The 22382-nt window shown below is 54.7% G+C and overlaps 10 protein-coding genes across 10 annotated transcripts; 4 read left to right on the forward strand and 6 right to left on the reverse strand.

Moving 5' to 3' along the window:
• Nucleotides 1-44: 44 nt before the first annotated feature.
• An17g01070 (uncharacterized protein) lies at nt 45-1881 on the reverse strand (the record flags this gene model as incomplete). The annotated part of the gene is given in 1 exon segment (XM_059745448.1): nt 45-1881. A coding segment is annotated over 1 exon segment (1837 nt), but the record flags the coding sequence as incomplete, so codon positions are not given.
• Nucleotides 1882-2993: 1112 nt separating this feature from the next.
• Nucleotides 2994-5467, forward strand: An17g01080 (uncharacterized protein; the record flags this gene model as incomplete). Its single annotated transcript, XM_001398300.3, has 3 exons — nt 2994-3248; nt 3705-5231; nt 5444-5467. The coding sequence occupies 3 exons, from the start codon at nt 2994-2996 to the stop codon at nt 5465-5467; spliced, it is 1806 nt and encodes a 601-aa protein (XP_001398337.3).
• A 243-nt stretch (nt 5468-5710) lies between these two features.
• On the reverse strand, nt 5711-8129 carry An17g01090 (uncharacterized protein; the record flags this gene model as incomplete). Its single annotated transcript, XM_001398301.1, has 2 exons — nt 5711-7729; nt 7791-8129. The coding sequence occupies 2 exons, from the start codon at nt 8127-8129 to the stop codon at nt 5711-5713; spliced, it is 2358 nt and encodes a 785-aa protein (XP_001398338.1).
• Nucleotides 8130-8452: 323 nt separating this feature from the next.
• On the forward strand, nt 8453-12192 carry An17g01100 (uncharacterized protein; the record flags this gene model as incomplete). Its single annotated transcript, XM_001398302.1, has 5 exons — nt 8453-8458; nt 8580-8703; nt 8772-9098; nt 9151-9767; nt 9823-12192. 5 exons carry the CDS (start codon nt 8453-8455, stop codon nt 12190-12192), a joined length of 3444 nt encoding a protein of 1147 aa, XP_001398339.1.
• Nucleotides 12193-12433: 241 nt separating this feature from the next.
• Nucleotides 12434-13060, reverse strand: An17g01110 (uncharacterized protein; the record flags this gene model as incomplete). The annotated part of the gene is made up of 5 exons (XM_059745449.1): nt 12434-12482; nt 12535-12672; nt 12723-12786; nt 12835-12915; nt 12970-13060. The coding sequence occupies 5 exons, from the start codon at nt 13058-13060 to the stop codon at nt 12434-12436; spliced, it is 423 nt and encodes a 140-aa protein (XP_059605704.1).
• A 168-nt stretch (nt 13061-13228) lies between these two features.
• On the forward strand, nt 13229-15319 carry An17g01120 (uncharacterized protein; the record flags this gene model as incomplete). Its single annotated transcript, XM_001398304.3, has 5 exons — nt 13229-13340; nt 13511-13710; nt 13778-14130; nt 14180-15122; nt 15266-15319. The coding sequence occupies 5 exons, from the start codon at nt 13229-13231 to the stop codon at nt 15317-15319; spliced, it is 1662 nt and encodes a 553-aa protein (XP_001398341.3).
• A 208-nt stretch (nt 15320-15527) lies between these two features.
• On the reverse strand, nt 15528-17069 carry An17g01130 (uncharacterized protein; the record flags this gene model as incomplete). The annotated part of the gene is made up of 2 exons (XM_001398305.1): nt 15528-16986; nt 17047-17069. The coding sequence occupies 2 exons, from the start codon at nt 17067-17069 to the stop codon at nt 15528-15530; spliced, it is 1482 nt and encodes a 493-aa protein (XP_001398342.1).
• A 474-nt stretch (nt 17070-17543) lies between these two features.
• An17g01140 (uncharacterized protein) lies at nt 17544-19538 on the forward strand (the record flags this gene model as incomplete). Its single annotated transcript, XM_001398306.3, has 1 exon — nt 17544-19538. One exon carries the CDS (start codon nt 17544-17546, stop codon nt 19536-19538), a length of 1995 nt encoding a protein of 664 aa, XP_001398343.1.
• Nucleotides 19539-19862: 324 nt separating this feature from the next.
• On the reverse strand, nt 19863-21393 carry An17g01150 (uncharacterized protein; the record flags this gene model as incomplete). The annotated part of the gene is made up of 3 exons (XM_001398307.3): nt 19863-20669; nt 20769-21227; nt 21319-21393. The coding sequence occupies 3 exons, from the start codon at nt 21391-21393 to the stop codon at nt 19863-19865; spliced, it is 1341 nt and encodes a 446-aa protein (XP_001398344.1).
• Nucleotides 21394-21923: 530 nt separating this feature from the next.
• On the reverse strand, nt 21924-22377 carry An17g01160 (uncharacterized protein; the record flags this gene model as incomplete). The annotated part of the gene is made up of 3 exons (XM_001398308.3): nt 21924-22014; nt 22079-22168; nt 22229-22377. 3 exons carry the CDS (start codon nt 22375-22377, stop codon nt 21924-21926), a joined length of 330 nt encoding a protein of 109 aa, XP_001398345.1.
• Between the last annotated feature and the right edge of the window lie 5 nt (nt 22378-22382).

Here is a 22382-nt window from a genome sequence, read left to right on the forward strand (position 1 = left end):
GGTCTGAGGTTCGACACCCACAATACATATACAGAAGCGACTGTTCAATCTTTGAAAGACTCACGAGTATTCACTCGGTCAACGTCATACGGATTCCCTTCGTACACAGACTCTGCCTTCACAGAGCCCGGTCGCCGCGACCCTTGCGACGCTATCGAGTGGGTCCGAGCAGTGTCTTCGGCTGCCACGGCAGGGAGATCACCGAGTCGCGACTTCTCCCCGAGCGTAGATGAAGAGGCCTGAACCGGCGACACTTCTGTCTCTTTCTCCGCAGCTTCTTCTTTCTCCGGCTCCGGCTGACGATTGTCTCGCGTGCTTTGCTCCATCAGCCTCCTCATAAAGGCATCCGACTGCGCTGAATATTTGCACCGAGTTCGGATCGCCGGGCCATATTTATAAAATAGAAAAGGAAATGGCACGCACGCGAGCGCCAGGAATGCGGGAATGCTGGAGGCCCAGTGAACCCCCAGGTTGTGGTACATGTAGGTCGTGAAGAGCGGGAAGACGGCGCCAAAGATCGAGCGCAGAACTGAATTGGCGGCCAGCACCGAGGCTGCGAAGATGGTGTAGGCATCAATAAGGTAGTTCATTAAGCTGAGGAAGACCAGCACCATTCCGAACCCGAAAGGCACACAGGCCGCGATACTCGCCATGAAGTGGATCGAAGGGTAATTGGTCCAAGCGAACCAGAAGAGGCCCAAGGGGATCATCACCGAGGCCATCAGACATGGAGGGAGACGCGCTTCTGGAGGTGCAAATCCTTTGTGAGCTTCATCAGTCCTTTCATACCGCTTATTATCCCAGATGCTGTACAGGACTGCTATGTTCATGCCTACCATGACCCCCAGGAATGATAGACCCGAGACGCCCTGGTTCCAACCGCGTAGCTCCTCGTACACAATTGGGAATGCTGCGAACATCATGTATAACGTCCCATAGATAATTGCCATGTATATGGATAATAGGAAGACGATCGGCTCGCGGAACAGAAGAAGCCACGGCCGCGACAGGGCTGTCTTGAAGACGGTGGAATAGGGCACCTTCCCCTTCTCCGCCTCCGTCTTGCTTCGATGAATCTTTCCCGTCACCTTGGTCAGCTTCTTTGCGCGCTGCTGTAACAACACCGGGGCGTAGGTCTCCGGCACCACCAGACTACCGATGATCCAGAGAAGACCGGAAAAAGCAGCCAAGAAGCCCATTACCCACTTCCACCCCGCGTTCATCCCCAGGAAGCCTCCGCAAACCGGGCCGATGGTTGGACCCATAAACGGTGCCGCTGCGAAGATACTCATGGCCAACCCCCGCTGCTTCGCGGGAAACAGATCCGCCACCACTCCTCCGGCGTTTGTCAAGGGCGACGATCCGAACGCGCCCGCGAAGAAGCGTAGGACGATAAGGGTCTCGATGTTCTTGGAGCCGGTGATGCCGGCGTTGAACGCCGCCAGCCCACAATAGCTGACAAAGAAGAGGTATTGACGGCCCCAGAGCTCGCTCATGGGGGCCCAGAGCAGAGGGCCGATAGCGAAGCCCAGCACGAAGAGCGAAATGCCGAGCGTGGCTACCTCAGTGCCCACATGAAAACTTTCCATTATTTGCTCGACTCCTCCACTGTACGCTGACGAGACCAATGACACAGCGAGGTGTGGCCCAAGCCACGGTTATAGTATACAGCCATTTGCGCCAGGCGGGGAAATTCATGGGATTGCGAGGATCGTTAGGAATCCAGGTGACGAGGTATGGGTCGTCTTCCGTGCCAGAGCCCTCCCATGGATAATCGAGGATTTCTTGGGTAAGCACGCCCTGGTCGAGCAGAAGGCGCCAGTAAGAAATTCGGGTGGGCATGGCCGGCTCCCCAGCAGCGGGGGGGTTGTCACCAGCCATACTTGGTGGTTGTTTTCGTTTGCAAGGAAAATGGCGCCCAGAGCACGGTGGACGAAGGACACAGACCACAGATAAAAAGAATCACTACCCTTAAGCAGGGAAGACTCGAGATTATGTATCTTGGGGGCCAACTGGGACCAACCCTGTAGTCATGGCCACTGACTATTAGTACCGGAAAGAAGCAAACTGACCTGCAAAATACACCGGGGGCGCTAGCCGTTGAGGAGGATTTTGCAGCCTCTAATAACGAGGGAGCTGACGATAGAGCAGCTGATCCCAGATTGCGAAACCCAATAACCGACTCCGATATTGGGCTCCCCATATGGGCTACGGGAGAGCACGAGCGCAGTGCATCTTCCAATCATCATGCGGAGGTGAGCCCCAGATAATGGAGAGCACCAGATTGAGACGAGCATGACAACATTGAATGGGCCGGCGAATTAGTGGGAAGAGCGGGTTGTGTGGGATTCTTGTGCATAAGAGCTGGTCGCATAAAAGATACTCATTTCGGCGATCGATTCCTGGTTCGGAGGCCCAAACATGGGTGGTTCAGGCATGTGGTTGGTGGGAATGGCATCATTGCACAAAGATGCACGCTTTGAATGCATAAGACGGAGTTGGAATACGAGAGGAACCGAAGCCACGCGGGGAGGCGGCTTTAGCCGACCGATAAACAGATGAACGGCATTTGTCTGAAGGATGAAGAGATCCATCGTCCTGCCAATTCACTATGCTGATGGACTGAATCAACGGGTAGTTGAGTACACTGGCTGATCATTTCGCTTATCTGTGCATTGTGAATTATGAAGGATAATACGGAACAACGAGCCATGGGATGGTGAGATTAAAGGAGGGTCCATGATCTCTCATTTCTTGTCTCTACCCCAGATAGAGAGACCCTCTTTTACATTTCGTTCGGGGTCTCCAACAACTCCAGACGCTAGATCCACTCATTCAGTCATGGATCCATTGATTCTCTAGCTGAAGTTTAGCTGTTCGCTCGACGGTTTCAGGATCGGTTTCCCTCCCAAGCAAGGGGATGCTTACTTGCTCTCATTGAATTATCACATAAAACCGTGTCATGTTTGCTACCACATTGTGTGGACTCCCCCATGCATTCTTTGTACAACATTCACAGCGTTAATGCTGTACTAAGAAAAACCCATCATTTCTCAGAATCTTCACCATTTCAGCAGCACGCTGAGAATCTCCAAGCTTTTATATTAAATATCTCTGCGTCGGACACATCAGTCAGTGCCTCCCAACTGAAAATTGGCACACCGCTATTGCTTGTTCGAACTGGCGAGATATACTCCGACCGCAACTCTACCAGGGATTCACCGGATCATGATGCTGTTCCAGTTTCAGTAATGACGCCACAGGCAGGGTCGACACTTGGAGTTGGCTGATGATAACCAATTTCTGACAGGATCTTCCTGGCTTCAAACCCCCTGGACAAACAACGTGCGGAATGGTTACCGAACCAGCATCTTTCCGTGTCGAAGCAACCGTCGCACTCCAAAAACGAAAATAGGCTCGAAACTACGCCGCAGCTAGTTATACTTTGAACAATGGATGCCAGGCCTCTATCGTCAATCCCGATCGATAGTTCTGCAGATCGGATATGTAATATGCGAGGGCATTTGTGACCGTCAACAAATGAACAACTCAAGGGAAAAAGCGAATGCGGCCAGGGCCGGCCCGTAGGTCAGCGTGGCGATCCCTTGCCTTGACGCATCGCGATGACTTCGTCGCCACCCGATGGAGTATCCTAATTTGAACCTCATGGTTTTCTTATAGACTACCCAACCTTATCCTTATAGATTCACTTCGTTTTATTCGAGTCCTCCCTCCCTTTCCTATTCTTATCGTTAGGCCCCACCATCCTTCCGATGGCCGCCTCTCAACCGCCTTTTTCATACCGCCGCCTTATCCACGACAATCAGGCCCAGTTCGAGTCCCTTGTTCAAAATGGCGATGTAAAGCCCGTGCTCTTATGGCATCTGATGTTACCCCTCGTGCTGTCCATTCTAGCGCTCCTTGTCCCGCAGCAAAGAGGTGGCCGCTATGTCCGTCCCCTGGTGCTGGCGTGCGTCATAGGCATCACCAGCAATGTCCTCCAACATCGACGCATGCTCACAGGAGGCAATGGCTACATGGGCGGCCTTATTCCCGTCTGGAGCACCATCTGGTCCGCGACGATTCTTCTCTTCCGCGATGTTGAGCGCGACTTCAAACGCATCGAGCGCCACCCATTGTCATCTACCATGACTATCTCAAACGGCGATGCCGCCCTCAACGGCCATGCTAAAGAATCAAAATGCATGGTCACTACCCACAACAGCAGCGCCGAACCTGTCTCATGGCAACCATATCCGCAGACGCTATCCCACCGTCTCAACTGGGTCATAAGTGTAGCCACCAGCATGCGTGGGCCTGAATGGAACTGGCGCATCTCCACCATGGGCGCCTTACCGGCCTCAGTCCAGGCGCAGCTCAACAACTCCTCAGAGCATCACAGCGAAGAAGAAAAAGCAACCACAACCACAAACACCAACCCAGAACCTATCACCATGCGCACTCGTCTCCGTGCCACACTCACCCTCTTCATCCAATCCTACCTCCTCCTCGACCTGATCAAGCTCCTCATGATCCGCGACCAATACTTCATGGGCAGCGTATCTCCTCCTGCACCTCCCCCCTTCCCCTTCCACTATCTAATCCCCTACCCGATCCTCATCCACATCTACCGCTGTCTAGTAACAGGCACCGGCGTCCTCGCCGCCCTCAACTACGTGACCTGCCTCAACCCCCTCATCTTCGGCGGCCTCTCCCTCGCCTTCCCCAACGCCGCCAAATCCCTCACCTCCGTCCCCCTCTCCGCTCCCTACCTCTACCCCCCAGCCTTCGGCCCCTTCTTCACCTCCATCCTCGACCACAGCCTTGCCGGCTGCTGGAGCCTCTGGTGGCACCAGCTCTTCCGCTACGGCTTCATCTCCGCCGCCCACTGGCTCCTCTCTCTCCTTCCCTCCCGTCTATCAACTTCCCGCTCCGTCCGCCGTGTACTCACTGCCTTCGTCGCATTCTCTCTCAGCGGCTTGGTTCATGCCTCCGGCAGCTACGTCCAGAACCGCGAGACGTATCCCTTTGCAGGCCCGTTCCGCTTCTTTGTTCTCCAGGCGGTGGGGGTTCTCCTTCAGGGTGTTATTTCTCCGCTGTGGTTATGGATGCCGCGGCCGGCGAGGCGGGCTTGTAATGCCGTGTTTGCAGTGACTTGGCTGTTGGGGTCGGCGGGATCGCTGGTAGAAGACTTTTCAAGGGGTGGATTGTGGTTCACGGAGCCGTTGCCGGTGAGTTTGTTAAGGGGTTTGGGGGTTGGTGTGGATGATGGGGATAAGGGGTGGTGGTGGTGGAGTGGGAAGTGGTTCGGGAGGTGGGATGGTGGTGGGGGGTTCTGGGATAGGGGGGTGAGGTTTTATTGATGTTTACTTATATTTTTGGTATTTTGGGACTTTTGGCGAGTTGGTGTATACACTATTTAGTCTATATAGATTTAGGATAGATCATAGATGGTGAGAGTAAATGATAGATAGTAGAGTTGGATCTGTCTGTGTCTGGCGTCTTATCTTATCTGCGAACTTATACATATAGTGCAGGTTTGTGTTGGATTCAAATGAAGCATTGACGATGGCGTTTGTTTGGATCTACTGCCATGTTGAGAGAGTCTTTCCAAGATTAATCTATTTATGAACTTTTGAACAAGCGCTAGAGCTAGACTTTTGAGGTTTATATCGTATATGGTACATGCATATGCCCTCTAACTTTTCGTTTACTCCTCATCCTCGTCCTCATCATCTGTGTCCGGGTCGACATTCAGAGAGGGCATTTCATCATCGCTCTCATCCTCAGCTGCTCCCGCCGCGGCCGAGGCAGATGGCTTAGCAATAGAAGACTGAGCGGGCTTTGGCGTCTGCACCGGAGCCGGCCCGGCGATGGACGACGTAGGGACAGAGATAGCAGCCGTGCCGGTGAAAGTCGCCGGAGATGCTGCGTCCAGAGGCGGCTGGGTCACCGCAGCAGCAGCCTTTGGTTCGAACCGGGCCTTTTTGCTCTGCGAGCCGGGGCTACTCGTCGTCGTCGTCGCTGATGGGACAGCAGATGATGCCGCCGGCTGCTCGACTTCATCGGCGTAGCTGCGTTTGCTTGGCGGCGAGGGAATATCTTTCTCCACGTCCATCATGTCATGGTGTTGGAGGGTGGGGGTGGGAGTGGGCTTAAGGAACCCGGTTGCTGTAGATGTGGGAACGGCGGTGGCTGCAGCGTCTTCATCTTCGTCTTCGTCGTCTTCCATGGGCACGTAGCCGTTGGTTGTGGGGCCGCTCATCACCACAGGCATGCGCGGGCGGATGAGGCATTCCACTTCCGTTTCGGCGGGATAGCTGCGCGCCAGGAAGGGGAGAATGCTGGTGCCGACACCACGGCCTTGCATAGCTGGGAATGGGTTGAGGACGCTGGCGAGCATAGCGTTCTTGTCCGAGGTCAGGATGAGGGTGCGGTCGACCTCGGCGCGAAGGGCCGGTGACATGAACTCGGACGGTGTGTGCGTCAGCGCGGCGGCGAGGAGCTCGGAAGCAGCGCGTGTGAGGTCAGGGAAGGACGAGGAGGAGCTGGTCTGACGGACTTGTTTCAGGCCGGGGTTCAGGAAGGAGTCGGCGTTGACGGTGGCTTGGCTGGACTTGTTCTTCGACTTGGGGTCCGGCTTCTCAGTGGCTGCGCCCTGGTTGCCGGTGGGAGGCAGGAGGTCGTGGCAGCATTTGCGGATCATAGAGGCGAGGGAGGACACGCTCTGCTTGGTCATGGAGGGGCCGATGCGGGTGAGCAGGGCGCAGACCAGATCATACACGGCGGTGCGGACATCCCGGCTGAATTGCTCCGCACGGAAAACCCACAGCGCCTGCTCCAGGATGTTCTGTGCCACGGGGATGGCGCTGGTTTCGAGAGCCTTGACCAGGTGAAGAAGGAGCTTCATGCACGCGATGTGGATGCGAGGGAGTTCGGTGAGCAGCTGCTCTCGCTCCGCGCGGCCAATCTGGGGGTTGGCTTGGATGTCGCTGCCACCGGAGGGATACACCACCATGTTCAGTCGAGACGTCAGATCCAGGATCGCTCCAACCGGAATAGTCACGGTAGAAGCAGTAGCGGTGCCGACGAATCCAGAGAGCATGCGCAAGAGCACAACCAGCCGGTTGACACCGGAATTCAGACCCTGCCAGCCCTCAAGCCCCAAAGCGTCAGGGCCGTTGCCCACTTCTTGGCTGTAGTTCTGCGGTTGCGACATCTGTCGTAGCGACGGGTCAACGGACTCCCATTGTTCCACAATGGCCCTCAGCACGTAAGACGACGCCGCGTGAACAGAGGTGATGGTCATGCGACAAGCGCTCTTCCATTCATCGCCGCCGGTGTTCTTCGGGGCGCAGTTGTGGAGGGAGATGAATAGCTGCTGAGCGATTTCCAATACATGTTCCGGGAAAGTGGGCGACGTGGATCCGATGATGACCTGAAGAATACTGTGAATCTGCGCGGTGAACGGCCGGAAGATAGTCGGGTGCCTTGCGATCAGTTCATTGACGGCTTGGAGTACAACTTCGACGAAGGGAGTATTCGGCTTGAGTCTCCGGACGGGTTCAGAAGATGGCTTGACGGAGATCAGATTCAAGGCAGAGGTAATGAAGCCTGGCAGAGACGGAGTGGTGATCTCGCGAACGAGGGTCGGATACTGGTAGGTCAGGTGGAAGATGCGAGTTAAGGTGATAATGCACATTTTCTTCGTGGAAACGGGGTCCGATTTCTATTCGCAGCAGTTCAGTGAGCATCTGCCATGCAGTATTGTCTTCAATTGAGCATCTTACAGCCAAAATGCTGATCAATCCGCGAACAAACGGTTCGCTCGAGCGTAGAATCTCCCACTGGCCAGCCTCGACCAGCGCCTTCACAAGCACCACCGCGGTCCAGCGACCTTCGTACGTGCGGTCCTGCAGCAAACTCCCCAAGCGAGTAATGAGCTTATGAATCTGAACGGCATTGTCAGAGTCCGTCTTGCCCGACTTTTGGCTCTGGGGAGTTGACAGCAGCTCCCCGCAATTGCTAATGGAGGATGCGAGGCATGATGCGAGATGCGGTAGTTGCTTCACAGGCACGTTGGTCAACCGGTGGTTGACGGCGTGGAGGGACATAGACATGTAGGCCATCTTCACGAGGGCAGAATTGCACAAGCGACCGCGGGGAAGCGATTGACGGGTCTGGCGCAAGATTGAGTGATGCTAAACATCCAAATTTCTGGAAATTTTTGGCTTCGACGCTCGGACCACATGAAGCCTCGGGCAATAATACGAGACATTACGTACGTTACGGCGGGTCTCCCCTTAAGATGGTCTCCGCCGTCAACGGGCCATATTATCTTGATTCTCTGCTGCCTCGAGTGGGCATTCGTCCCTGTTATGGACGCTGCTTCTTTCTCTTTCCTCCGATTGTAATCATTGATCCCTCCGTCTCTGTCTGACCTCTCTCAATCATGACTGTAAGTGGTGGCTTCTCATTCCCCCCTGGGAACATCTCAATCGCTACCTTGTGAAGCTTCCCCCCTCAATCTGCCACCACATGCCTTCCGCTGACCGAGGCACCGATTACCACTCACGCAGGGTCGAGACTCTGATAAGGGGCATCGCTATGTTACGGCCCTGGACAATGCGCGTTGCCAGAATAAATGGGAAGAAGTGCCAGAGTTGATTCGAAAAGTGACCAAACATGCTCCGCAGAGAACATGTAATGCCAACTTGCCTTTCCCCGGAAATACTGGCCTGCCAGCAGATGAACTAATGAGGATGCCACAGGTCTCCTCGAAGTAGCCAGCGCTGAATATCAGCTGGCCTCACATCTTCAAACGCATCCCTCCACCCCCCGCCCTTCCTCCGCCGCCGGTCTTCATGACCTGATTCCGTCACTTTTATCCACCGTCAACCGGGCAGAAGGATCAAAGCAAGAAGTTTTCCAGGCGCAGGTCTGCTTGGGATGGGTACATTGGACTGTCAATGAGCTAGGCTTGGCGGCTGCTCGGTTTCCTCAGGACTTTGAAGAAGCCGTGAGCGAGCTCGAGCAGGCAGGGGAAGAGCTCTCTCCATGGACCAAGACGTGTCTCGTCAAGGCATGTTATCTCAAGGGTGTGTATGCTCCACCGTGAAGATGGGATTTGCATCTGCTAATCCATGCTAGGTTCGGCACAGCGCATGACCTCCGATCCAGAAGGCGCCCTGGAGACCCTTCATTCGCTTACGCCATGGGTGAACATTCAACTCCAATCCTCTACCAACAGCCCACAGTTTCTCTACTGGTCTGAGAAATTATTGGGTCAAGGTGCCTCACTGGCGTGCGAGGAAGCCAGCAAAGACCTTGCCGCTGCTAATGCTCAAACGATAGCCACGACGCTAGGGTTCTTCAGACTGTGGGCGTCTCATCCTTCAGTCAAGCAGATGACTTTACCCCAAGGCATGCTTATGGACAGCACTACCGAGCCGGTTTCGAAATCACCAACATGGAAGTCGTACTACAATTTGCTATCAAGGATCCTGCAACAGGGCCTGCCGTATTGCCCTCCTGCAAATGGGCCTGAACGCCCGCAGCTCGCCAGTGAAATCCGGCGCGTTGAGTCGCTTTGTGAAGCTAGCATTCTGCGCGAAACAAAATTCCCCACGGCTGACTCGAGCAACCCGGAAGTTGAGGCTTGGGTTGAACAAGTCATCCAGAACTGGGAGGTGCTTTGCGGTGCCGGTTGGACAGATGAAGAGCTTGGGGAGGGTGGCCAGAATGCTGTCGGCAGGAACGTTCTTGATGTAAGTTCCACGCCGAGGGACTGAGAGATGGAAAGCAACTTGCTGATGACTATAGATCCTTTACCGCGCTGCTACCAAGACATACCATTCACATCTGATTTTGCGGCGTCTGTTCCACGTGCATTGTGCACTCGCAGACTACGACCTTGCTCTGAGGGCGCTTGACTCATATATCGAAATTGTCACGAGTGCCAAAGAGCGAGCAGCAAAAGGGGCTGAATCGGGAGATCTGGAGAATGATGGCATCCTTTTGCGCACCGTGTCGGAGGGTGTTACGATGTTGAGTTGCTTTGGTTCGGAGAAAGAGGCCGAGAAAGCAAAGGATCTCACTTCTCTCCTGAAGGAATTTTCCGAGAAGCATGTGCAAGATGATGAAGAGCAAGGCATAACTCTCATTGCGCCTGAAACTGCTTCAACCTGCTCCCAGGCCGTTGCTCCGTCGGACATCGCTGCAGCTTACAGAGGAATTGGTATCGGGCTTGCTAACTGGGCTTATTGGACTCCTGTGAACGAGGATCGCGACGACATCCGGGCAGAAGCGATCGACTATCTGGAAAGAAGTCTAGCCCCGGAGCTTGAAGACGATGCCAACTGCTCCTCACTATATACGCTGGCTGTTCTATTGGCAGAGAACCGTGATCTGGACGGTGCCATTGATTACGTCAAATCGGCCCTGACATCTGACGCACAGCATAAGACAGGTCAAGCCGATTTTGCTCGGGAGAGAGATCTGGTGCCCCTGTGGCATCTGCTTGCTCTTCTTCTCAGCGCGAAGCAGGACTTCGACATTGCCGAGCGCTCGTGTGAAGCCGCATTTGAGCAGTTCCCTGCAACGGTGACGTCACTCGCCCATAGCGACAGACGACCCCAGAAGCAGAACCAGACTGCTCAAGACCAGATCGCGGGCATCACCCATGAGCTTATCGATAAGCTACGAGTCCGCGAGAAGGAACGTATCATTGAGACCAGGATGACCCAGTTGGCATTTGTGGAACTTGTCGAGGGTCCGGGGGCTGCTGTCAATCATAGCGACCAGCTCCTCAGTCTGTTCGCCACGCTTTTCCGCTCTCTGAACCTGGAAGGTAGCGAGAAGGCCAATACCAAGACCGAGAACGAGCACCTTGTACCCCCGAAAAGCTCTGCTGGAACTGTGAAGAGCCTCCGCGGCAGCTTCTTTGGACGCCACAAGGGACCCCGCGCCCCTGACCGAAGGGCAGAATTCGGACAGGAGCCCAAGACAGACAATTCAGCCTATACGGATTCAGCACCGGCGATACAGGTCACAGATGGGGAGAAGTCCGGGCTTAACGAGGGGACAGACTCACGTCAGGCCCGTAAAAGGAGCAATACTCTGAGGAAGGGAGATGATGCCCATAATGCCAACTCAAGCCATGTCAACGGCGATAGCGGGACTCAGGCTGGGCCTGAAGCCGGCAACCCTGTCCCAGACATGGTTGGACTAGCTGTGTCGGACGCAGCGGCCCAGCCGCAGAGCGCAAAGCAGCCACTGGGACCTATGGCTCACAATATGAAGCACAACCAACCACCCGCTCCAGCCGGGCATTCCAAGCAGCCACCGGAGCAGGATATCCGACTACCTACATCGTACGCCTTCGACTCTCCCACCAGGGCAGTGACCAAGGTTCCACCTACTCAAGCCCAAAAGCATGGCCTGTGCATCCTCATCAAGGTTTGGCTACTCATCGCTGGTCTCTATCGTCGAGCCTCGTCTTTCGAGGACGCACATGAGGCATGCGAAGAGGCAGCCAAGCAGGTGACGCGCTTCGAAGCTCTTGTGGCGTCACAAGAGACCTCTGCTAGAGCGTTTAGGGAGCGCGGATGGGGTGTCCCTAAGAGCACTGATGAACTATGGGCAGACGTCTATGCCGAGCGCGGTCTCCAGTCCATTGACCAGACTCGCCCGCATGAAGCTATGGAACACTTCGAGACGGCGCTTCTCCATTATGCGGACCATCCGAAGGCAACTATTGGTTTATCAAATCTGCTACTCGATGTTTGGGAGGAGAAGATGCCTTTGCAGCCACCAAAGCCACGTCTTGATGCCGGTGTGTCGACGCTATCGCTGTCTTCGAGCGATCAAAGCAAACCGTCATCCGAAGACAACGCGAAGCGGTCAAGTCAAGAAGAAAAGCCGCAGGCTAAAATCGTTCCGGATTCGGACGAAGAGCCCCGACTCCTGAACCGCATCGCGGCCCGCGAGCGTGCCTTTGGCCTGCTGTCCGGGTTGACCAAGCGTGGCAGTGCGTGGGACAACTCCGAGGCGTGGTATGCACTTTCCCGCGCGTACGAGGCGGAGAATCAGATCCAAAAGCTGAGGGATGTCCTGTGGTGGTGTATCGAGCTCGAAGATCGGCGACCCATCCGACACTGGTCCAATATCGGCTCTGGTATATACGTTCTCTGATTATTGTAGCTATATCGTCAAGGGAGCTGTTTTGTGGCATTTGATTTGGCATTTGGTTGCTGTGATACCTCGGTGATATCCTCATGTGCATAATTAGACTACGGACTACTGTATAGAATTGGCAGGTCAATGGGGATACTAATTGTGACAATCGCGATGGTTCAAACGGAAAGTAGGACATCTTATTTATTTACACATCTTCGAACATGGTCTGATTTCTAGGCCAACGCTCTACCGACGTCTACCGGGGCGCCGCAACGGGAGTCCAGGCGGAGTACTTGGGGCGGGTACTGTACTCGTTAGCTTTTGGTATTTAGACTAGCAATCGACTAGAAAACTCACGTAGAGTAGGTCTTGAAAGCAGCACGGCTGAGGGTCAGGTTGGGCCTGTGCTCAGGCAGCTCCCAGCTGCGGACACCGGTCTGCATGATCTTGTCGGCAGTGGGGGGAGCATCCACCATGTAGGAGATCCAAGCGTGCCTAGCAAAGTCAGCACGACGCATATGGCAATCAACTGCGAAGAATCTCACCAGCCAGGCTCAAGCTGCGAGGGGTCGTATTCCTTTTCCTTGTAGTCGACCCAGCGGGTACGGACTGCGCATGGTCAGCGACAATTATGGACCCAAGATCAGCATCACCCACGAGGAAGCTCCTCCTCCATGTTCTCGAAGTACTTGTTGCCGTAACGGTCAACACCGATCAAGGTACCGGCCTTGGTATCACCTAGAATCACATGGCGTTAGTCTTAACTGCCATGACCACCTGCCAACAGTCTACTCACCAATGTACTATTGCAGCAAATAGCACGTCTCGTCAGTATCCATTTCACTCCTCCACAAGCTTCTCCTTTCCCAGCATCCGAAAGCATACCTGCATTTGGTGGCCATAATCCTGTGAGGGGATACAGTTAGCAACTCATCCGTGATGCCTCCGGAAGAACCGTAAAAGATCTCACCTTGATGCCAATCCGTCTCAGATTGCGCAGCGTCCTAAGAATGGTCGACATCTTGTGTGCAGAGCAGCGAAAGGGGCAGCAATGGCTGGAACTGAGAACAGGTCGGGTTCGACTTCGACTCTTGCGTCGCTCGCTTTCCGCCCGGAGGTCGAAGCCGTCCCGATCCGGTCTAGCGCGGGTCGCTGTTTGTCGGGTTTGCAGCATCCGCTCGTCCATCGATTCAATATTTCTACACTTCCACCATTACTCTGGCAATCGCACTTTATTCCCTGAGGGTCTGTCGCTTCTTCGAGGTTATCTAGGGAGGGATCATGTTCGGACGAATTGGGGGTAATACCCTGCGATGTGCTGCACGCAGACCAGCTGCCCGAAGAGTCCTACTATACGAGCGCAAATTCTCGGCCAACACTTGCCATGCCAGTTCCAGCTCGCCTGCGACCTCAGCTGTGTCGCCGTTAGGGAGCATCACGACCGAGTTGGATCGCATTTCGCCGTGCTTCGAGGTGCCGGCGTCGCGGATTACAATCTTGAACTCCCCGGCTAGCTTCTACAACACGCTCAAGGTACGGGGATATCTCGGACTTTAACCGTCGTGGATTGCGGCTAATTCGAGCATGTGCCATTCTACAGGACAAAATCAAGAAGGCTCGCAAACGTATCTACCTCTCAACGTTGTACATCGGCAAGACGGAGCATGACCTGATCGAGACGTTGGACCACGCTCTCGCGGCCAACCCCGAGCTCAAGGTCTCCATCCTCACGGACGCTCTACGAGGAACGCGCGAAACGCCCAACCCTTCATGTGCGTCGCTATTGGCTTCTCTGGTTGAGAAACACGGTGCGGATAGAGTGGAAATCCGCATGTTCCACACCCCGAATTTGACCGGGTTGAAGAAGAAATGGGTGCCTCGTCGGATCAACGAGGGCTGGGGTCTCCAGCACATGAAGCTATACGGCTTTGACGAGGAAATCATTCTGTCAGGGTATGTTCGATGCTCCGGCGATACTACATGGACGCTAACAGAACCCCAGAGCAAATCTCTCCAGCGACTACTTCACGAACCGCCTGGACCGATACCACGTCTTCCACTCCAAGGAGCTGACCGACTACTACGCCGGCATCCACAATGCAGTATGCAGTCTCAGCTTCCAAGTCCTCCCCGACTCTCAAAACGCCGCAGGCTACCTCCTCAACTGGCCCGCATCTAACGGTGCGCCTTCACCTCTCGACGATCCGGAGGACTTCATCACCTATTCATCCACCGTCCTGAGCCCTCTCATCCAGCCCTCACTGAAGCAATCCACTCTGTCCCCCAAATCCCCCGACCAAACCTACATCTACCCCGTCGCTCAATTTACCTCCCTCTTCAAATCCAACGACACCTCGACCGAATTCCCCGCCGTCACCACCATCCTCCGTCTCTTGTCCACCTCGCCCGCCTTCTCCGGCGCCCGCTGGCTCTTCACAGCCGGCTACTTCAACATCCACCCTGTCCTCTCCTCTCTCCTTATCGCCAGCACCTCCACCTCCCACACCGACTCCACCACCCGAGGCACCGTCCTAACCGCCTCCCCCTGGGCCAACGGCTTCTACGGCTCTCCCGGTATCTCTGGCATGCTGCCGGCAGCATACACGCACCTGTCCGCGCGGTTTCTTGATCGCGTCGCCGACGCCCAGCGCACCAACTCCATCCAGCTGAAAGAATGGCGCCGCGGCACTGTCGGCGAGCCCGGTGGCTGGACTTACCATGCTAAGGGCCTCTGGATTACCCTCCCCAAGGAGGAACATCCCAGTCTGACCTTCGTGGGTAGCAGTAACTACACGAAGCGCAGCTATAGTCTGGATCTGGAGGTGGGAGCGCTCGTTGTCACGGGCGATGCAGAGCTGAAGCGTCAGTTGGGCGCCGAGACGGAGCGGCTGCAGGAGGATGCGAAGGCCATTTCACGAGAGGATTTGAGGAGGACGGAGAGGAGGGTTAGTTGGAGGGTAAGGTTGGCGATGTGGATTGTTGAGAAGGTGGGAGGGGCGTTATAGTATAGGTACCTATATGGGTTATGTGTGATGCGATGTATTTGATAGATAGATAGTATACCCCGTGTATTATATCGAATGTACAGTATGGGATAGAGTCTACATCTACACCGGGTAATTCAAGAGTAATGATCAAGTAGTGTGAACCCGAAACTTTTATATGATAAAATAGTAGTGGTCTATCACCAGGCAAGCAATGCAATCATCTCACACACACATGCACACCGTAACGCCAATCCCGCATTTTTATTCCCACCAAATGATAGATAAATTGGTATCGTTGCAATCATTCAAGCATACCCATCACTCACATTCCACTCACTCACTCACTCAGGTGAGGAATATCCACTACGCCCTGCCCGACACCTTCCCAGTAACCCTAGCAGGGCCCAATCCCTGCCGAACCTCATCCAGCATGCGAATGCCAATCGCCTCATTACCGTTCTTTCCGCGCTTCGCCTTTGCGCCCTTCCGCTTAGCCTGGGAACTCGTCTTGTCATCCCACCCAGCAAGGAAATCATCCATGATGTTGTTGAAGTTGTGGGAAGGACGAACGGCATCACCGTTCGCGTCAACGAGACTCGGTGCCTGAGACGAGGCAGTCGAAATGCCCGAGACACCAGTCATACCGGTCATACCGGTCATTCCACTGACCATGGACATGTTGTCGTCGAACTCATCCTCCTCGTCGAGGGAGTAGAGGGCTTCGACGCGCTCGAAGCGGTCGTCGAGGAGACGGTGGCCTTCTGTACGGGCGAGGGAGGACGAAGTCATGGAGTAGGCGGAGGGGTTGGTGAGGGCGCCCTTGCGCTTCTTGCGGCGGATGGGGGTGCCTCCGACGGTGAACACGGTCGAGGCGAGGGTGCTGCCCTGATGGGAGGGGACGACGCTGGGAGGACCGGCGGGGACGCCGGCTGTTTTGCCAGACTTGGCGTCCTTCTTGAACTTGGCGAATTCGCGCATCCAGCCTTGGTCTTCGGGGTGCATGTCGGGCGCGGGCTCGTTGTGTTCGGGAAGCTCGCCGGGCTTATCCTCCTGCTCTGAGGCTTGGTAGCGGGCCTTTGCGGCCGTGGTGTCCATCTGCACGGGGGCCTTTTCTGTCGCATCGGATTCCCATCCATCGTCTTCTTCCTCGACATCGTCGAAGATGGTATCCTCCCAATCACCCTGGTCCATTTCCTCTGCCCGCGTAGTCAACTGGCCGAAGACGTCCTCCTCGTCATCTTCATCCACGTACTCCTCGTCCTCCAGCGCCTCCAAGGCTTCGCGCAACCGCGGGTCCATATCCGGCTGGAAACCCGCAATAGCATCGGGCACGTTCTGCTGGTCCTGGTAGGTGGGTTTGCGCACGTAGGAAGACGCCGTCGAGCGCATGTCATAGCTGTAGACGCTTTCGGTGCCACCAAACTCGCTTCGCCCATCATCCAGCGATACCTGTTTCAAAGCATCCTCCAGCTTCAATCCTTTGCCCTTGTCCTTGCCCTTCGTCTTGGCTTCGACGAAGTAAGCGTCGCCGGCGCCGGTGCCCAGCTCGCGCAAGTGCTGCATGTAGTCGTATTGCGAGTCATCGTAGAAAATGCCGTAGTTGGCGGCTTCACCTTCGTTTTTGCGCGCGGCATCGCCGAAGGTTTGATTCAGCTCGGCGAGACTTTGGCCGCGGTGCTTGGAGGCGGAGGAAGATTCACTGGGGGTGATGGGAGGACCGTAGACAGGGTGCAGGACGCGGTCGTCAGCAGAGGGATCGTGAATGAGAGGGTCATGTTGGGAACGGTGGAAGAGTTGGTAGGTAGTTGCGGTTTTCTTGTCGCTGAGAGTGGGTTAGTTGGGTACATAGATTTGAGTAGGTGAATGTGGAGGGGCAACCTACATCCACTGCTTCCGGGGAGGCATTTTGGGCGGTAACCGGTTATCCGGGAGAGATACTCAGGGAGAAAAGTGAGAAGGGAGGGGATATAGTTGTGATGGTGAGAATGAAGCTCAAAGATGAAGATTAAATGTTGGACTGAATTTCGGCAGAAAAATCGCGGTCGTGGGATGGTCACGTGCCGCTTATCGCGAAAGGTCCTCACCACCACCACTGCTGATATTATTGGATTTCATTGTATCGAGAGGGTTTATAATTTTATTTACTTCCTTCTATATCACTTTTATATCTCCTCATTCCTTGTAGTTTGCCTGAATGACTGCAAGAAAGTGCTGAGTCAGCCTTATCTTATCCGCGCGGGGTTCAACGAAAATTGCCCGATTGGGTTTTTATCAAACCTTTCTTAATAATCTTCTTTTCTCTTCTTCTCTTCTTCATCTTCCACCATCCCTGGTGTCTCTTCCTCTCATTACCCCCCAGGTACAGAGACAACCGTCACCATGGTGCTCGCCAAATCCAAGAACTCCGTCGGGCTGGGCAACAGCCTGATGAACGACCGTTTCGGCAAAGGCAAGGCCTCCTCCATGAAAAAGGCCTCGCACAATGCCGGCATTGCCCGCAAGAACGAAAAGGGCGAGACCTACATCACCAACGCTCCCACCGAAGCTGCTTGGGTGAAGATGCGCAGTATTACCGAGCAGGCTGCCCTCGATGAGTTCCTCAGTACCGCCGAACTGGCCGGCACCGATTTCACCGCCGAGAAGATGAACAACGTCAAGATCATCCACACCGACCAGAAGAACCCCTACCTGCTGTCCGCTGCCGAAGAGAAGTCCGCCGTGAAGAAGCACAAGCAGAACAAGAACCGTCTGACCGTTCCCCGTCGGCCCAAGTGGGACCAGTCCACCACCCGTCAGCAACTGGAGCTGATGGAGCGCGAGAGTTTCCTGAATTGGCGTCGTGGCCTGGCCGAGTTGCAGGAGAACCAGGATCTGTTGATGACTCCTTTCGAGCGCAACTTGGAGGTCTGGCGCCAGCTGTGGCGTGTTATTGAACGTTCCGATTTGGTAGTCCAGATTGTCGATGCCCGTAACCCGCTGCTCTACCGCTCTGAGGATTTGGAAAGCTACGTCAAGGAGATCGACCCCAAGAAGCAAAACCTGCTGCTTGTCAACAAGGCCGACATGCTGACTGAGGCCCAACGTGCCATGTGGGCTGACCACTTTGAGCGCCAGAACATCAGCTTCCGTTTCTTCTCCGCCCATCTGGCCAAGGAGCGCAACGAACGCCTCCAGCAGGGTCTCGATTCGGAGGACGAAAGCGAAGAGGACATTCCTGAGGAGGAGCAGTCGGCTGAGGGTGCCAAGTCTCTGGACATTAAGGACGGCGAAGAGCCTCAAGAAGAGCACGACGGTGGTCTTGAACTCAACCCCAGCGCCAGCTCCAGCTCTTCCCGACGCACAGAGATTCTTGATGTCGAAGAACTGGAAGAGCTCTTCCTTTCCAATACCCCCGAAACTCTTCCCGACAACGACTCGCCCGAGGGGCCGGTCAAGAAGAAGACGACCATCGGTCTGGTCGGATACCCCAACGTCGGTAAATCCAGCACGATCAACGCCCTGCTCGGTGCCAAGAAGGTCTCCGTTTCCGCCACCCCCGGTAAGACCAAGCACTTCCAGACTCTTTACCTGTCTCCCGAGATCATGCTTTGCGATTGTCCCGGTCTCGTCTTCCCCAACTTTGCCACCACCAAGGCTGAGCTGGTCGTCAACGGTGTGCTCCCCATCGACCAGCAGCGCGAGTTTACCGGCCCGGCCGCCCTCGTCGCCCAACGCATTCCCAAGCACTTTGTCGAGAACGTCTACGGCGTGAAGATCAACACCCGCCCCATCGAAGAAGGAGGAACTGGCATCCCCACTTCCCACGAACTTCTTCGCGCCTATGCCCGCGCCCGTGGCTTCGCCACCACCGGCCAGGGTCAGCCCGACGAGTCGCGCGCGGCTCGTTACATCCTCAAGGACTACGTCAACGGCAAGCTCCTCTTCTGCCACCCGCCGCCCACGCCCGAAGGCTCCGACCCCATTGACCCTATTGAATTCAACAAAGACCTCTACGACATGGCCCACCTGCCGGCCCGGCGACAAGCGCAACTCGCCAAAATGCTCCAGAACGAGGAGGTCACAGACCCGGAACTGCTCGCTCTCCTCAAGCCGGTCGAGAAGGGTGCGCGATCCCGCAACCTCGACTCGGGTTTCTTCGGCCCCGGCGCCAAGACCTCTACCGGCCGTCTCACCCTTCCTTTCAATGCCCAGTACACGGAGCAGGGCCAGGAGATGCGCAAGCAGCTGACAGGTCGTAAGGAGCGCATGATGGTTGCTTTGGAGCGCGGAGTCGATGTATCGGAGGTGAAGAGCGGTTCGTCGAAGAAGCATTTCAAGGCGAATAAGCGGCGGGCTAAGAAGGTGCGCAAGAATGCGGCGGATGAGGATTATTAGCAGCTGCTCGCGGGCGAGTCTATATCCAGGTTTTCTATTTTTTTGTTCGTTTGATAAGGTTTGGATGGGGAAAGTTTAGGTTGCATTACACGATGACTATGGGATTAGTTATGGCGTACTTAAACTTGATTTAGTACGTGGACAGGGAGGGATAGAGGCAAGGAGGGAGATGATGACGTTTCGTATATCCATTTATGTTATTTAGAGCAGTCCTATATCGGGACGGTGCATGATGAATATGATTCATGAGATTTTGCATGCAAATCAACATACTATCCTATACCACCCTCACCCACATCATCCACCCATAAAATCAAGAACTTCTTACAACCGACTCCTTCCACCAGCAGTAACACCCAACAACTTCTCCGTCTCCTCCGCCTGCCACTTCAACTTCCTCCTCACCTCCTCCTTCCGACTCTTATTCTCCCTCCTGCCCATCTGCAACAAATGCACCTCATCGGGCCCATCCGCAATCCTCAACGTCCGCACCCAAGCCCACATATACGCCAACGGCGTATCCTGACACACGCCCATAGCGCCATACGCCTGCACCGCACGATCAATAACCCCGCACGCCATACTCGGCACCATGACCTTCGCCTGCGCAATCTCCTTCAACGCACTCTTCGCATCCCCTTGATCGATCTTAATCGCCGCGTTCAACACAATCAACCGCGCAGCATCAATCTCAATCCGTGACTTGGCTACCCACTCCAGAATCACGCCGTGCGAGGAGAGGCTCTGTCCGAAGGGCTTCTTGCGTTCGTCGTTGATGCGCGCAATCATCCATTCGAGGGCCTTTTCGGCCGCTCCGATGGTGCGCATGGCGTGGTGGATGCGGCCGGGGCCGAGTCGGCCTTGGATGATTTCGAAGCCGCGGCCTTCGCCGAGGACGATGTTGGAGACGGGCACGCGCACGTTCTTGAATGTGATGTGGCCGTGGCCGTGCGGCGCGTCGTCGTACCCGTAGACGGTAAGCATGCGGTGGACGGTGATGCCGGGGGTGTTGTGTGCTGGGACGAGGATCACGGATTGTTGCTTGTAGGGGTCTGGGTTCGTGGGGTCTGTCTTGCCCATTACCAGGTAGATGGCGCAGCGGGGGTCTCCAGCGCCGGAGGACCACCATTTCTATACCAGCATTAGTATATATATATCATGTATACTCGGAGAGTATATAGTAATGCAGAGAAGGTAAGAAGTGAAAGAGAGGGGGAGAGTGAGACATACAGATCCATTCAAAACCCACTCATCGCCCTCCCTCTTAATATCCAACTGAATATTAGTAGCATCACTGCTCGCGACCTCCGGCTCCGTCATGAGGAAGGCAGACCGGATCTTGCCCTCAAGCAGTGGCTCCAACCACTGCTTTTTCTGCTGCTCGTTGCCGTACTTCGCCAGGACTTCCATGTTGCCTGTGTCCGGGGCGGCGTTGTTCGTCGCCTCTGATGCAATCGTGCTCTTGCCCAGGTACTCTGCCATCAGTCCGTACTCGAGGTTGCTGAACCCGGCTCCCTGCGCGAAGTGGTTCTTGGGCAGGAACATGTTCCAGAGACCTTGTTCGCGCGCCTTCTGTTTCAAGGTCTCCATGATGGCTGGGTAGGTCGACCAGCGTTGGGAGCCGGTGCCCAGTTGGGCGCGGAAGATGGCTTCAGAGGGGATACATTCTTTTTCGACGAATTGTTCGACCTATACATTATTAATATTGTGTTTGGTTGGGGGTGGTGAATGGGGGGTGTGGGGGATGTAGCTGTGGGAAGGAGGTATGGGGAGGTAATACTTGGTCAAGGGTACGCTTGGCCCGGTCGCTGACGAAGGGTTGAGCGATGACGGGGATGCGGGTGGAGGCTGACATGATAGACTACTGTGGATACTAGAATTAATTGATTGGAAGTATGATGATATGATTAAAAGAGAAAATGGATGTGAAATAGGGAGGATGGGGTTATAAGCTGAGGAAGTAATGCGGAGTATCGAGGTTGCGGAGAAGCAGCCGACCGAACCTCGGCTGATCGGCCGATGAGTCAGCAACAGCACATTCACGCATTGCATTCATTAACCATCCATAGTTATCAATATGAAGAAGTTATCAATCAAGTGATTGATGTGACAATAGAGCAGTAAGAAGTAAAGGCGTAAGAAAAGAAAAAGAAAAGCATAAAGCATGGCCGAATCCCATATCGAGCCCTGATTTTCTCATAAACCCAATCAATCCAAACCGAACCAACAAACACCACAACCGACCCAGAGCAAACCAATGCAAATTAAGAAAAACAACAGAAGCAATCAATCACCCCGGTTACTGGATCATCAACAATCGGAGTACTGCGACCGGCGCAAACACCGAAAGATGTATCCTTTTCCACCCGGAGACGATCTAATCAATCATGCCTCGGTGTTTTCTTTCTGGGCCGACGACTGCTGTTCGAAATTCTTCTTGCCGAGCTTGGCGAAGAGGGACTGGGGTTTGCCGGCACTACACACACCACAACATTAGCATCAATTAAATTCACATTGTATACAAGGAGGTAGGGGCATACTTCTTAAACCGCTTGCCCTTCAAATCACTCAACTTCTTGGAGCACGGACTCATGATATCATCCGAGGGAGAGACGTAGCTTGCTTGGTTCCTTTACAACAGTCAATATCCGTACACACATACACATCTACAGGGAGATGGTGGTACTCACTTATCGCCATTCTCCAACTTTCCCTGCAGCACCTGACGATGATATTCCATCGAGTTGATCTTGGCGGGGGCGGCCTTGAGCTCGTTCAACTTGTCCGTGTCTTGGACGAGGTGGGTGTTGGTGCGGTCGGTGAGGGGGTGGGAGTCCATTTTGA

Source organism: Aspergillus niger (genome assembly GCF_000002855.4).
Source record: "Aspergillus niger supercontig An17".
Taxonomy (NCBI): domain Eukaryota; kingdom Fungi; phylum Ascomycota; class Eurotiomycetes; order Eurotiales; family Aspergillaceae; genus Aspergillus; species Aspergillus niger.